Source organism: Elephas maximus, chromosome 13 (genome assembly GCF_024166365.1).
Source record: "Elephas maximus indicus isolate mEleMax1 chromosome 13, mEleMax1 primary haplotype, whole genome shotgun sequence".
Lineage (NCBI taxonomy): Eukaryota > Metazoa > Chordata > Mammalia > Proboscidea > Elephantidae > Elephas > Elephas maximus.
Window position 1 is genome coordinate 95,183,354 of NC_064831.1, and position 12,944 is coordinate 95,196,297.

General features: G+C 52.3%; 1 protein-coding gene across 10 annotated transcripts in view; it reads right to left on the reverse strand.

Annotated features, from left to right (window-relative positions):
- Window positions 1–12,944, reverse strand: part of APBA2 (amyloid beta precursor protein binding family A member 2) — a 336,162-nt gene that overhangs the window by 24,230 nt on the left and 298,988 nt on the right. For 8 of the 10 annotated variants that reach the window (XR_007519919.1, XM_049906020.1, XM_049906012.1 and 5 more), the window contains 4 exons: window positions 10,431–10,576; window positions 9,372–9,407; window positions 5,973–6,059; window positions 1,307–1,492 (listed from right to left, as the gene is read on the reverse strand). Coding sequence is in view for 9 of the 10 variants with exons in the window: in XM_049906020.1 (XP_049761977.1) it covers window positions 1,307–1,492; window positions 5,973–6,059; window positions 9,372–9,407; window positions 10,431–10,576 (455 nt within the window). In the remaining variant the exon portion in view is untranslated. The remainder of the gene's footprint in view (window positions 1–1,306; window positions 1,493–5,972; window positions 6,060–9,371; window positions 9,408–10,430; window positions 10,577–12,944) is intronic. The other 2 variants (XM_049906021.1, XM_049906019.1) reach the window with 1 other exon arrangement.

The following is a 12,944-nucleotide window of genomic DNA, read 5'->3' on the forward strand; positions in this document are numbered from 1 at the left end:
CCGAATGACCAGCACAGACTACAGGAGCCTTCCTCCACAGGTGCCGATTTCAGATTGAACTGCCTCTCACTCCCCACCATTTCACTCTCAGCCTTGTCTCCTACTAAGCTGAGAAAACTGAGGCTGCAGCAGCTTCCCCCAACTTCTGTCTGCTGCTGGTACCATCTTTACACAAAGGCCCACATCTTGGCTGGCACCTCGAAGGCTCTTCTGCTCCCTGCTTCTTGCCTTATGCCACCCACCACTCACAGCCCTTCTGAAGGGCCCCCCCACCACGGTGGGTCTCTAAGACATCCTCACCCAAAAGGCCTTCCCAGGTCTCCATGGCTATCTGTGTCATGGTGGAAAGAATATGTGTGCATTCCTGGGTCTATATTTAAATTTCCTCCCTTATAATGCCACTGCTCCAAAGCACTTCAAGTTGAGTTCAACTTGTTAGGAAAAAAGGTTACTGTCCCCACCTGCTACACCCCTGTCTTCAAACATAGGATTAGATAATATGTTTCTAAGCCTTATTTCTTGGTCATGGAAAAATTGAGACCCTTCTCCACTGTTTCAAATCCCTGGGACACCTTCAAATCCTTATGTGAGCGAGAATGTCCTTGCTGAGTATCTATAGAAAAGACAGAAAATTAAAAAAATTCTACTCTGGCAACAGCAGCAAGAAAGCTCAATAACAGCCTCTCTGTGACCTCCCCCCCCCCCCAAGGAAGAACAGCCTGCAGGTGGCACTGCTGAGCAACCAGGGCCCAACCCACCCTCTGGAGCTCACCTCCTGGCCCTACATCTTCCTTCCTTGGCCCTACATCTTCCTTCCTTGGCCCCTTCCTCTTGCTCCAGGCCTGAAAGGAGTCTCTCACCCCATGTGAGGAACGAGTTGAGGGTTATGGTCTTTCAGCAAGTGTTTTAAACTTCAGAATCATTATCAAGTGAAATGCCCCATATGAAAACAGCTGAACCCTGGCCTCAGGTACAGGGGTGCCTCCCTTGGTGCAAACTTGTCATATGAAAATGTGCATCTTAACAGAAAAGTTAGGTTAGGATTATTTTATCTTAGGGGGAAAAAAAGCTGTGTAAAAGGAGTCCTTCAAATATGTAAAGGATCCCCCAGTATATGTAACTACGGTTCAGTTTATTAAAACCTCTCGAAGAAGCTATTTCACGAAGTGAATTAAAACTGCATTGCTGTCTTTGTAAACTCGGGGGGTCAGAAGATGTCACCAACTCCACTGGAAACATCAGTAATGACACCCAGGTTTCCACCAGCGCTTGGTGGGAGCTGCGGGGTGCCTGGGTGTGTACTTACGTCCTCTGACTCGAACACGTGGCAGATCATCTTGTACTGCTTCTTCCCCTCCTGGGCCCCGGGTGTGGTCTCGATGCAATCCTGCGACGCCGACCGTGGCATGCGGCGCCTGGCCATCAGTACCACAATGTTCCCGATGTCGGCAATGTAAGAGATGGTGCGCAAGGCGTGGTCCATCATGGTTTCCTGGAAGGGGGTAGGGGGTTAGAACGAGCTGTTAACGAAGGTGCTAGTTCTGGGTTTCTCAGCCTCAGCACTATTGGACTGGATCATTTTCTGTGGTAGGTTGCAGGATGGTTAGCAGCGCCCTGACCTCTACCCACTAGATGCCAGCAGCACCCCTGCACACAAAGTTGTGCCAGCCAAGAATGTCTCCAGACACTACACTGCCAAATGTGCCCTGGAGGGCCAAGTCACTCAGGGCAAGCCCTCTCCTCCGGTTCACAGTTTTAAGGCGGTGCACAGCCAAGTTGAATCTGCTTTTGCCTCAGCCCCAACTTTCAAAATGGAGCTTCACCAACACTCGAAGGCATGATGGCGGGGTGGGGCCTCTGTCTCAGGAATAGGAAGAGCAGGATGCTGCCACCTGGCAGAGCCCGCCCCACCATGACAAGAGGTGGTTCCCTGTGAGGTGAGTGGTCTCACATCCACCACCTGGCCACGACGTCCAGCCGAGCACAAGAGTGAGTCCAGGCCAACCTCTGCCATGGAATGGGCTCTCTGCAGGGAGCACCGAGGCAGCACGCCTGACTCTGACCAGCCGTCTCCACGGTCCTCGGCAGGTTCATTACTCCCGACAGACAGCTTTTGTCATCTGACAGGAATCTCCACAGAGCATCTTCCTCACAACCCCCACCTAACAAGGCAGCACACAAAGGCTCTGAAAACCAATCAGTTGGTCTTTTGTGCCTTTATTCTCTTTCCATAAAAGGAAACAGGGTGCTCCTGCGATCTCTAAAGCCCTTTTCTTCTTCACAGAATCCATTTTTGCAGTGGATAGTGCTTCACATTTGTCTCGGGTGCTGATTTGCCTTCTGGCCCAGGCTCAGAAGACGGTTTATAACCAGAAGAGGGAGGGCCACGGAAATGGCACAGTCGGGCCTGGCTCTGCAACATCCCCCGATTCCTGGCCTTTGTCAGAAATGCCGGAATCCAGCCCCAGATATCACAAACTTGCCTCTCCTGAGCTCCCAGTGTACGGTAATGGCAGAGCCACCTCCTCGCAGACACAGGTGCCCACCAACATGGCCTCTGTCCTCTCTCCTGCCCCGAGTGGTCATCTCAGCCTCCACAGTCTCTCTTATCTGTTCCCACCTCTCCATACCCTCTGCCAAAATTAGTTATTTGTCAGCCAAGCCAATGTCCCACCTCAACACTCTCTTCCAGTTCATCCTAAATAAGGTCACAAACTATAGATGGCTGTCCACGATCAGTCACCCCAAATTCCCAGCCTGGTGGCCAGGCCACAGATCTTCAAACCCTCTTGACTCAACTTCCCAGTTCTTGCCCGGGTCCAACAGAGACTCCTATCGTGACCTCCAGGGCCTGCTTGGGGCTGCGCTGGCTACTTCTTCTTTAGGGTGTGCCATCTCACCCACCTCACCAAGCCTGCTTGGCCCGGCAGGCTCCCACTCCCTGAGGCCACCTCAGGGATGCAGGTAGTTCCAATAAAGGAGTTCAGCCTCTGTGGATCAGCACAGTGAGCCAGGTGTGTCTCCTGTGCTCAACCTGTTGGTGGACTCCCAGGAGCTGGGCACACCTGCTCCTCCCTGCAACCTCAGAGCAAGGGCTCCCAATGCAGGGGAAGGGGGGAGCTCCAGGAACGCCACAAGCAATAGGTCAGGTGTGAGCCGTTCTCCAGCAAGACAAGTCAGCCACATTCTCATCATGCAAAAAGAACAGAGGCGTCTCCATCAAATTCATTTCTCCACTGTGTGCAGATACCTGGGGTTTTCTCTTTCCCCCCAAGGCCTTATGTCCCCTTCATGTAAGAGGGACGTGGCCCAAGGACGGTAGGGCTTTCCTCACCCCCGCTGCAGAGCTGCTCAGGAGTCTGGGTCACTCTTCCAGCAAAGCAGCTTCAGGTCCCCCCACGGCCCTCTGCAGATTCAATGAGGGGATCCAGGTGGGCACAGAAGGGAGGGGAGATCATGCATTAGGAATATGCTCACAGCCAACTGGGGCCACATGGTGGCCAGCTACCTGTCTCCTAAAAGAATGAGGACTCCCCAGAGTTAGGGAACGCCAGCTGTGCCAGTGTCCTGGGAGAGGGCGGGGATGAACAAAGACACACTGAAGGCTCAAGAAGACAGGCGCACCATGCTGCAAACTGTCAAAATGAAAAACTATTAAGGGCCGCCTTTTTTTTCTAAACTGGGAAGATCAGAAGGAGACAGGGCAGAAACACAAAAGAGAAGCCAAGGGGCTTCTTCTGGAAGATAAGGGACATGACAGACGTCCTTTAAAGTCTTCAGATGAGCAGAGGGGAGTGAAGTAGAAAATATGGTTGCCCAGCTTAGAGGAGAGAAAGTGGGCAGGGCTCCTCGAACCCCATCCTGAGACAGCATTGGCCTTGTTACCAGAAAAATACATAAATATTCTAGCTCTGTCCACTGAAAGGGCCAAGGAGCAGGAACACCCCAGTAGCAACGAGCACAGTCAGCACCCAGATGTTGGTTTCTAAAAGCCATTCCCCACTAAAAGGAACAGGGCTTGTTGAAGAAATGGCTGGTTCAGGTCTGGGGCCAGGGAAGCCCCAGGTGAGCTCAGAACATATGCTTATCTCAGAAGGCAAGGACAGTTAAAGACTGAGGGAAACATGTCAAAATGACCAGGACCCTGACTGAAGGCCACTGGCCCAATCTGGAATCATGTGAACACCGAAAAGAATAGTGACAGTAATGGATCACCACACAATAAGTAGAACAAACAAACAAAAAATGACCCAAGAGTCCATAGCGGAGCTTCAGAAAACAGAAAAGGAGAGGAGAAAGAAAATGCTCTTCTTTACAGAAAAAGGTCAGATGACAAATGCTGAAAGCATGACATAAAACTAGAAAATCACCATTTTGTACTGCCAATGTTGTAACCAATTTGGGTAAGACCGTCACTGGACACTAAGACCAGTAGGCAGGAGGTTAAGGAGTATCTACCTGGTCTCAGGGCTTCAGTTACAAACAGCAAAGGTGCCTTTACACTGGGCATCTGGTTGGCATCATCCAGGCCAAGTGATGGAGCTTTGGGACCTCAGTATGAGTGGGGGCCCTTCCTCTCCTCTCCCCACAGCCAGCTCCCTCTCAACTACCAAGTCCCAGTCAGACAGCCCTTCCTTCCCCAGACTTCCCTCCATGGAGTCGGCACCACGGCCTCCCTGCCCTAGTTCTCCATCTCAGCTCCTGGTCCTTTTTATTTGGTACGTGTCACTTCTTCCTCATTTATTTGTTTCATTGCCTTCCCCGCTGCTGATCAGCTCCCCGAAGCCATTCAGAGATACAAATGAGGAGCGGAATCATAGTCAGTGTTATGGACTAAATTGTGTTCTGACCCCTCCACAGATGAAAATGACCTTGTTTGAGAAAACAGTTTTTCTTTGCAAATATTATCAGTAAAGTTAATGAGGGTATACCTGAGGAGGGTGGGTCCTACTCCTAATCCCTTCTGAGTGGTATATTACCAAAGAAAAAGACAGGCTTGGATACAGTCACACAGTGGAAGGCAGCATGTGGGGATCCCTACAGCTGAGGAACGCCAAGGAACCCCAGGGCTGCCAGAACTGGAACAGACAAGGAAGGACCTTCCCCTAGAGCCAGCAGAGACAGAGAGCATGGCCCTGTCAATGCCCTGAATTCAGACCTTGAGCCTCCAGAACTGTGAGGGAATAAATCTCTGTTCTTTAAAGCCACCACCTTGTGGTATTTTGTTACAGCAGCCCCAGGAGACTAAGACAGTCAGCTTGTGGCCCCTGGCAGGATGCACCTGGCTCACAGGCCTCAACTACTGTTGGAAAATCCTTCAGCCCCCTCCCCTCTGGAATGCCCCACGCTGAGGGCGATGGGCTGCCACAGGATTCTCAGCCTCCAGCTGTACTTCCTAGGCTCACATGTGGTGATTTCAGGAAGGTCACTCTAGATCACGGCGATTCGTTCACAGTTTCTGACTCACTCCTCCCTTTTCCCTCATTTTTTGTTCTCTACTTAATCCCAGCTGCAACAGCACACATGTCCCCCCCTTGGAGGTTTCTATCCTTCCCTGCTTGACGCTCTTCAGCCTCCTGCAACTGACACAAGTCCCAGAGACCAGAGTTACCAGCCTAGGGAAAAACCATCTCACCCAAACACCAGAGGGAGCGAAGTTCTTCTACACCAGAGTTTGTTCTCAGGGTTTGTCCCTAGGGCAGAAAACTAGGAGTTTAAGATACACTCAGTTGCCACTGAGCTGATTCTGACGCATGGCGACCCCATGTGTGTCAGAGTAGAACTGCTCCACAGGGTTGTCAGTAGCTGATTTTCCGAGTAGATCACTAGGCTTTTCTCCTGTGACACCTCTGGGTGGATTTAAACCTTCACCTCTCAGTCAGCAGCCGAGCACACTGACAATCTGCACCATGCAAGGACTCCAAATGAGGCTCAGTCCGCATGATTTTCACAGCTGTCTTCTCAGCACTTACCTGTGTGTCTGCATTTAGAACCTTGATCCTCTGGGTGGAGATGAAGAGGTCCACTTCGGTCAGCGTCTGGGTGTCCCCCTCAGAATTCTAAGAAAGGACAGTTGATACGATGACAAACCAGGAACATTAACTTAAGCAGAGGCCTGAAAATTGTACTCACTCCCGAGCCCACACTGAGGGAAATGCTGCCTAAGAGGAAACAGCCGTCGGAAAGCACCAATGCGTGCAGCCTTCCCGCGGGATTGGGGTTGGGTGGAGTCTAAAGGCAGTTTTTGCAGGGCAGAGAGAAGGAAGGAGGAAAGCTGGCAGCCAGAGCCTGAACATCAAGAGGAGCTGGCACCCGGGTCTCACGTTCCAGCATCCAGAGCGCAGCCCCTCTACTCAAAGTGGGGTCCTCTCCTGCTAACTGCTGCGTTCAGTGAAGGCTGGGAACTTGGGCTATATTCCTTGGATTTTGGATTCTAAGTATCCCCAGAAATGGAGAAAAAAAATGTAAAAGAAGTTGAATTAAAATATCAGTATTTCCTTCTGATTTCGTCACAATCATGTGGGCTCCCAAGCAGCCTTGACCCCAGTCTTCCAAAAACCCTCAGGTGAACAAGACCTGGGACTCAACTCACTGTCTGGCTGCTGCCTTCAGGGTGACATAGAGAACCCCAAAAGAACAAATCTCTGCTGCAGTGTGTTCATTATATGGCCCTAGTTGTTGTTGTTAACTGCCATGGCGGTGGCCCTCAACTCATGGTGACCCCGTGCACAATGGGACAAAATGCTGCCTGGCCCTGTGCCATCTCTGTGACTGGTTGCAGATTGGACTGTTGTGATCCACAGAGTTTTTATTGGTTGATTTCTGGAAGTAGATTGCCAGTCCTTTCCTCCTAGTCCATCTTAGTCTGGAAACTCCGCTGAAACCTTTCACCATCATAGCAACGCTCAAGCCTCCACTGACAGGTGGGTGGTGGTTGTACCGAGGAACTGAACCTGCTCTCCGGCATGGAAGGCAAGCATTCTACCACTGAACCACCATGGCACCTTACACAGTCCTTCCAAACCAAAACCCGTTGCCATCAAGTTGATTCTGACTCATAGCAACCCTATAAATATATATATAGGACAGAGTAAAACTGCTCCATAGGGTTTCCAAGGAGCGGTTGGTAGATTTGAACTGCTTTTGGTTAGCAGCTGAGCTCTTAACCACTGCGAAGCTGAGTTAACCACTGGTCTGCCCCAATCCAGAACAGTCTCTAACTGGATTTTACATCTGTGGGAATCCAGAGTAGTGACAATAAAATCCAAGTTCTTTTGGCTTGCTCACTGAGGTGATTCATTCTTTGTGGTCACTCAGAAACCTATGGTAGTGTACCTTCTACTTCAAAATAGCAGAAACTGTGATTTAATCTCTCACTAAAAACCCATAACAAAAAAACTCATTGTTTTCCCAACTCATGGTGACCTCATAGGGTTTCCAAGGAGCAGCTGGTGGATTCGAACAGCCTGAGCTCTTAACCCCTGCACCATAAGAGCTCCAATTTCTCACTAGAAAATCTAAAATAAAAAATCTCCCTGCTGACAATTCCTTGTGGATTCTGAGATACTTTAAGGCCCTGTATTAGAGTGATAAATTTGTATTTTTGCTCCGCTTTCAAGGGAAAAGCTCTTTGGGGCTTTTGGTCCAGTGCTCCTCTTAACTGATGAGAAAGACTGACAGAGCCCAAAAGCTCCAGGCGAGAAAGAATCTGCAGGGCTGCAGAGGAACTACTTTTTCTGTCTAAAAAACTAAGTTATATTTTCCATAAATGTGCTTTAAAGGTTATATTCTGTGGTTGTAGCTCAAAGCCTTCTTACAAAGGTAGGTGAGCAGCACAGGGTTGCCCTGAGTTAGAATCAGCTTGACGGCCGGTGGTTTTCAAAGCAGGTGGAGCCAGAAGTGACTTATAAGAGTTGCAGGTGAGCTCTGATTGTTGTGGCAATTTCAGAGGAAACATGAACCCTGCAGTGAACTTGACCTGAGAAGTGGGGCTGACTAGAAGCTGATGAGGCTCAGGCTGTGGGTACATGGAGGGAGCGGGGACCTAATCAATGACAGTGAAGGAGAAGGTCTGTCATTGTGCCCCCTGCCAGATACAGGGGACCACCAACAATGTGGGTCCCACAAAGGGACGCAGGAGAGCATGTGGGACTCTGCACACCTAGGCGTGGGGGCTGGGACCCCAGAGTCCCCTGTCACCAGTGAGCCTGTGGGCTCTCGGCGTGAACGCCACTCCAGGGCCACCCTCACCTCTGGGCCATCCATTTGCTTCACCAGGTGCAGGAACAGCAGAGAAGGGGTCCTGGGCAGTGGCCCGAGCATCTCATGTCCCGAGAAGGAAGAAAACCCTGAGTCTAATGTGGTCAGCTGGCTGCCTGGCCTACTGTGGAGTCATTTCTGCACTGAGTCTGTCTGCGTCCCACCTTCAGGAGTGTGAGGGGGCAGGATCTCTGGACTTAGTCAAGGCCCCTGCTCCAGCTGCCCTGGTGTGGGGCAGGGAGATGCGGGTGTGGACCCTCTTCCTGGGGGGAGGCCCACCCCACACATGCAGGTTTGCAAAGCCGGCCCATTCTGTGTTCTTCAGAGCATCCAGCAGGAACTGTGCTCACTCAGAGGAGACACACAAGGTCCCCCTCTCCTCTGGCCAAAGGGGAGCCAACGGAGATGCTGAGATACTACTGGGTGAGAGGAGATGCCCAGCTAGAGAGAAGTACCACTGCAGAGGGAGCCACCAGGGCTGATGTCAGGGCAAGGCGGGGAGGGCCACATCTCTTGCTGTTTAAACACTTATCTGCCCTGGGCCTCCTGACCCTGAGCGCTTTGATATCTTCTGTAGTACAAGGATAGTCACACTTGCTAAACGACTAGGCTTACAAACTAAAGACCTAATGTCCACCCCATCTTTAAGTCTGCCATGCTCCAGAAATACTTTCAATAGAGAAAGCGTCTCACGGGCAATCTTAGCTCCTCGTCATCCTGATCTAGCAAATTAAACTTAATGAGTCTTTACATATCAGAACAATGTAATTGCACTGTGCAGGCGGCCTCGGCAGTAGACACATCACGCTGTCACATCAAGCGCCAACAGCACGTTTAGAGATGTCTACAGAAACCAGTAACATCATTATGTTAGCCGTGTTCCAGGACAGTGGAGGGGCTGAAAAGGAAAAGGAAAACGAGCACCACTCTCTCTAGGTGGGTGATGAAGGATAAGTCTCTTGGCTCCATTGAAAAGTCTGACACTCATCTACCCAGACAAAGGGAAAAACTGCTCTGCAGTGTTATCTGTATTTCTCACGGAGAACCCCACAGATCAGGACAACACAGCAGCACAAGCAAACACCACTTTCCAGGGCCACAGTCTTACACACCGCTTTCTTCTTGATCTTAGCCGCCTTCTGCATCCTCTGCGCAGCAGATGAGAGAAAGGAAAAACAGACACTCAGATGATGGGCAGGCAGTGCTACTTGGGTCTCGTGGTCAGCACCCCAATACTCAGACCCAGCACTGAGCAGAAGACCCCTGTGGGCACAGGCAGACAGCCACCCCTTCACCAGGGACACAGGCTGGGCAGGAAACCCCCCACTCTTGTCTCTCAATAGCTGGAACTACCGATGCTCATTCTGGTCTGTGGGGGCGTGACCAAGGATGGGAGAACGCTAATCTGCTGGAGGAGAGCATGGCACTCTCTAGGGTGGAAGAGTGAATGGATTTCTCAGGGCAGATGGGGCAGCCCAGGTCACTCTGCTGAGGGCACTGGCCACAGGCAGGGCTCCGCACCACCCCTGGGCTGCCCACTCTTTCCTGCCCACCGTGGAGGACTGACACCCGGTGCCCTGTGGCCTCCTTTAACGGAGGTCGGTGTTTGCGGGGTGGGGTGGGTGGGCCGCCCCGCTTTCTGCAGACACCACACTGCCCAGGGGGGCTGCTACCTCCCTGCATGTCCCCGCCCCGCCTCAGCCAGCTCTGCGCCAGTCCGACACCAGATCAGGCAACACGCACCTAGAATCTGCAGGGGTGTCAGAGTTTCCTGAGGTCATGCATTTAAATAAGACACAGGGCGGATCTTCTGCCCTCCTGTGGGCCCTATCAATGGCATAAAAATACACACCTGGTGAACTGGGACTTGGGGCTCCAAACAAGCATGTTTTACAACTAGAGTGCTTTAAAAGCCGTTTTTCCAGGTGCTCAGCAGTACTGGGTAATCCTCAGCCTGAGCATCCTCCTGTCCTTGCCAACATCACTGGGGCCTTCAGGGTGCCTCTGGGGGCGTCCCTGCTTTCCCAGAGCTGTTGGGTCAGGGCACTTCCACACTGGGCTGACACACAAGGGCCCCTCCACAACACAACCACCCATCTTGGTACTCCCCAATTAGTCAGAACCTGGCACAGACGGGCTGGCGTTCGGGCCCCCCAGGGATGGAACACTACCTTGACGCGGCTGACGGCCTCCTGCGCCTGCATCATCCTGATGTTCTTAGACGGGTTCCGCTCTGACAGCAGTTGGGTGGATCCCAGGTAGTTGGCAGCAAAGATGATCCCATCAATCAGGTCCTCGGGCTCACAGGGCCCTGGAACTGAAGGGGCACAGAGTCAGGGCTCCACAACACAGGGCTCTCACGGCAGTGTCAGGGCTCCACAATCAGGGCTCTCACGGTGGTGTCAGGGCTCCACAACACAGGGCTCACCAACACAGGGCTCACCAACACAGGGTTCACACGGGGAGCCCAAAGCACAGGACATGGTGGTGTCACGGCTCCCTGACACAGGGCTCTCACGGCAGTGTCATGGCTCCCCAACATAGAGCTTTCACAGCAGTGTCAGGGCTCCCCAACACAGAGCTCACACGGCAGCCCCTAAAGCACAGGACACAGCCATGGCAGGGCTCCCCAAATTGGGGCTCTCACAGAGGTCAGGGATTCCCAACACAGGGCTCTCATGGTGGTGTCAGGGCTCCCTTACATAGGGCTCACACAGTAGTATCAAGATTCCCCAACACAGGGCTCACAAGGTGCTGTCAGGGCTCCCTGACACAGGGCTCACACGGTAGTGAAGACGGGATGGAAGGGCAGGGCACAGCCACCATCTGTGAGACTACTGAACATGGGCAAGTCACTGCACAAAGTCAGCCCCACCTAGAAAACTCACACAATGGGGTCAGGAGGGCAGTCCTGGGACCCAGGGAACAGTCACTGTGCCACCCAGTCTCCAGGGGGACAGCCATGTGCTGCAATACCAGAGGGCACCATTCCCCAAACATGACAGCACTTCCCAAACCTTCCACAGAGCCCTGGGGAACTTGTGACTCATGGTTGCAGACTGTTCTTTTCCCCAAGTCCTTCCCACACCTGTCCTCCCTTCTCCCCTGTGGGCTCCTGCCTACCTGCAGCCTTTCGGGATGCCCAGCCAGCCTCTCAGGTCCAGGCTGTGCAATGCGGTCCTGCTTCCAGCCTGCTGCCTCTAGACCGGCGCCGTACACCAGAACTCTCTGGGATGATGGAATATTCTAGATTTGTGCTGTCCAATGCAGCAGCCACTAGCCACATGTGGTTTTCAAGCACTTGAAATGTGGCCAGTGTGATTGTGTAACTGAGTTTTCCATTTTATTTCATTTTAATTAATTTAAATATAAGGAGCCACGTGTGGCTAGTTGTCTGCTGCACTAGACAGCGCAGTTCTAGCTAGGCGCTGGTGAACTTTTTCCGTAAAGGGCAAAATGGTAAATATTTGAGGCACTGTGGGCCACAGGGTCTCTGTGGCAGCACCTCACCTCTGCCATGCAGCATAAAGCAACCCAGACAATGTGTAAAGAGTGTTTGGATGCCCTCCCTGCTCCTGATTTCAGCCAAGCCTCTGGAGAGCAGTACCGCATGCGCACCCCCCCTCCTCTGCACACCCATACAGGCTCTGTGCCACCACTCCATGCAGGCAGCATCTGCTAATGCCACCCAGGGATTCCAGAAGACTTTTTTTCCATTGTCATTTCACCACTGTCTTCCTGAGACACAGTCTCCTGTCTCCTCCTCCCTCTCTGGCTGCCCCCTCTCAGCTTCCCACAGGCTCGCCTTTCTCCCTGAACGTCCGCCTGACCCAGCTGTGAGGCCTCTTCTCCTTCTGCCCTTCTTCACTGCCAGACCAATGCTCCACTGGGGCTACGGTGGCCCCTATGTGTAAATGACACTGCCATTCTCTGAACCCCAAATCCATATACTCAATAGTCCCCTGGAGGTTCCTCTTGGGCAGCTCAAAAGCACCTCCATCTCAAAATGCCTGAAGAGAACCCTCCACCCACCTCCATCCCATCTCTGCCACACCTCCCCACCTCAGATAATGCTGCCGTCACCGCCACATTCCCAGCTGTGTAGACAGGAACGCTGTCCCTTCTCCTTTACCCCCAGGTCCAAGCCATCCCCGAGTCCCATCAACTTTGCCCACCAAGCATATCTTGAGTCTGTCTACTTTCTCCAGTTCTGCCACCACTATCACCCACTGCCTCCTGGACAACAGCCCCCAATCAGCCCACATGAATCCATCACCCCCAGACGACACCCATACTGCCCAAGGAGGTCCCTCTGGATCATGAGCCCGACCAGGTTCTCTCCAAACCTCTTGGGGCCTTCCATTATTCTCCGATGAAGGCAGAGCTTGCCCAGTTGGCCAATGCTGCCTTGCCAGGCCTGCTGGCAGCCACACACCCTTTCCTCCTGCACTCTGCCCACAGCGACATTTTTTGGAGCTCTGTAAGCACTGTACTTCCTCCTGCCGCAGGGCCTTTGCACCTGCTGCTCCACACCTGAAACCTTCCTTCACCTGTGACTCGGTGGTCACTTCTCAGGGAGCTCAGCCAGGATCTCCCATTATGGTCCCTTCCAGTACCATGCACCTTTTGTTTGTAGCATTTGTACACTCTCCTTTGTAGCTATAATTTGACCCTGTCTTTAATGC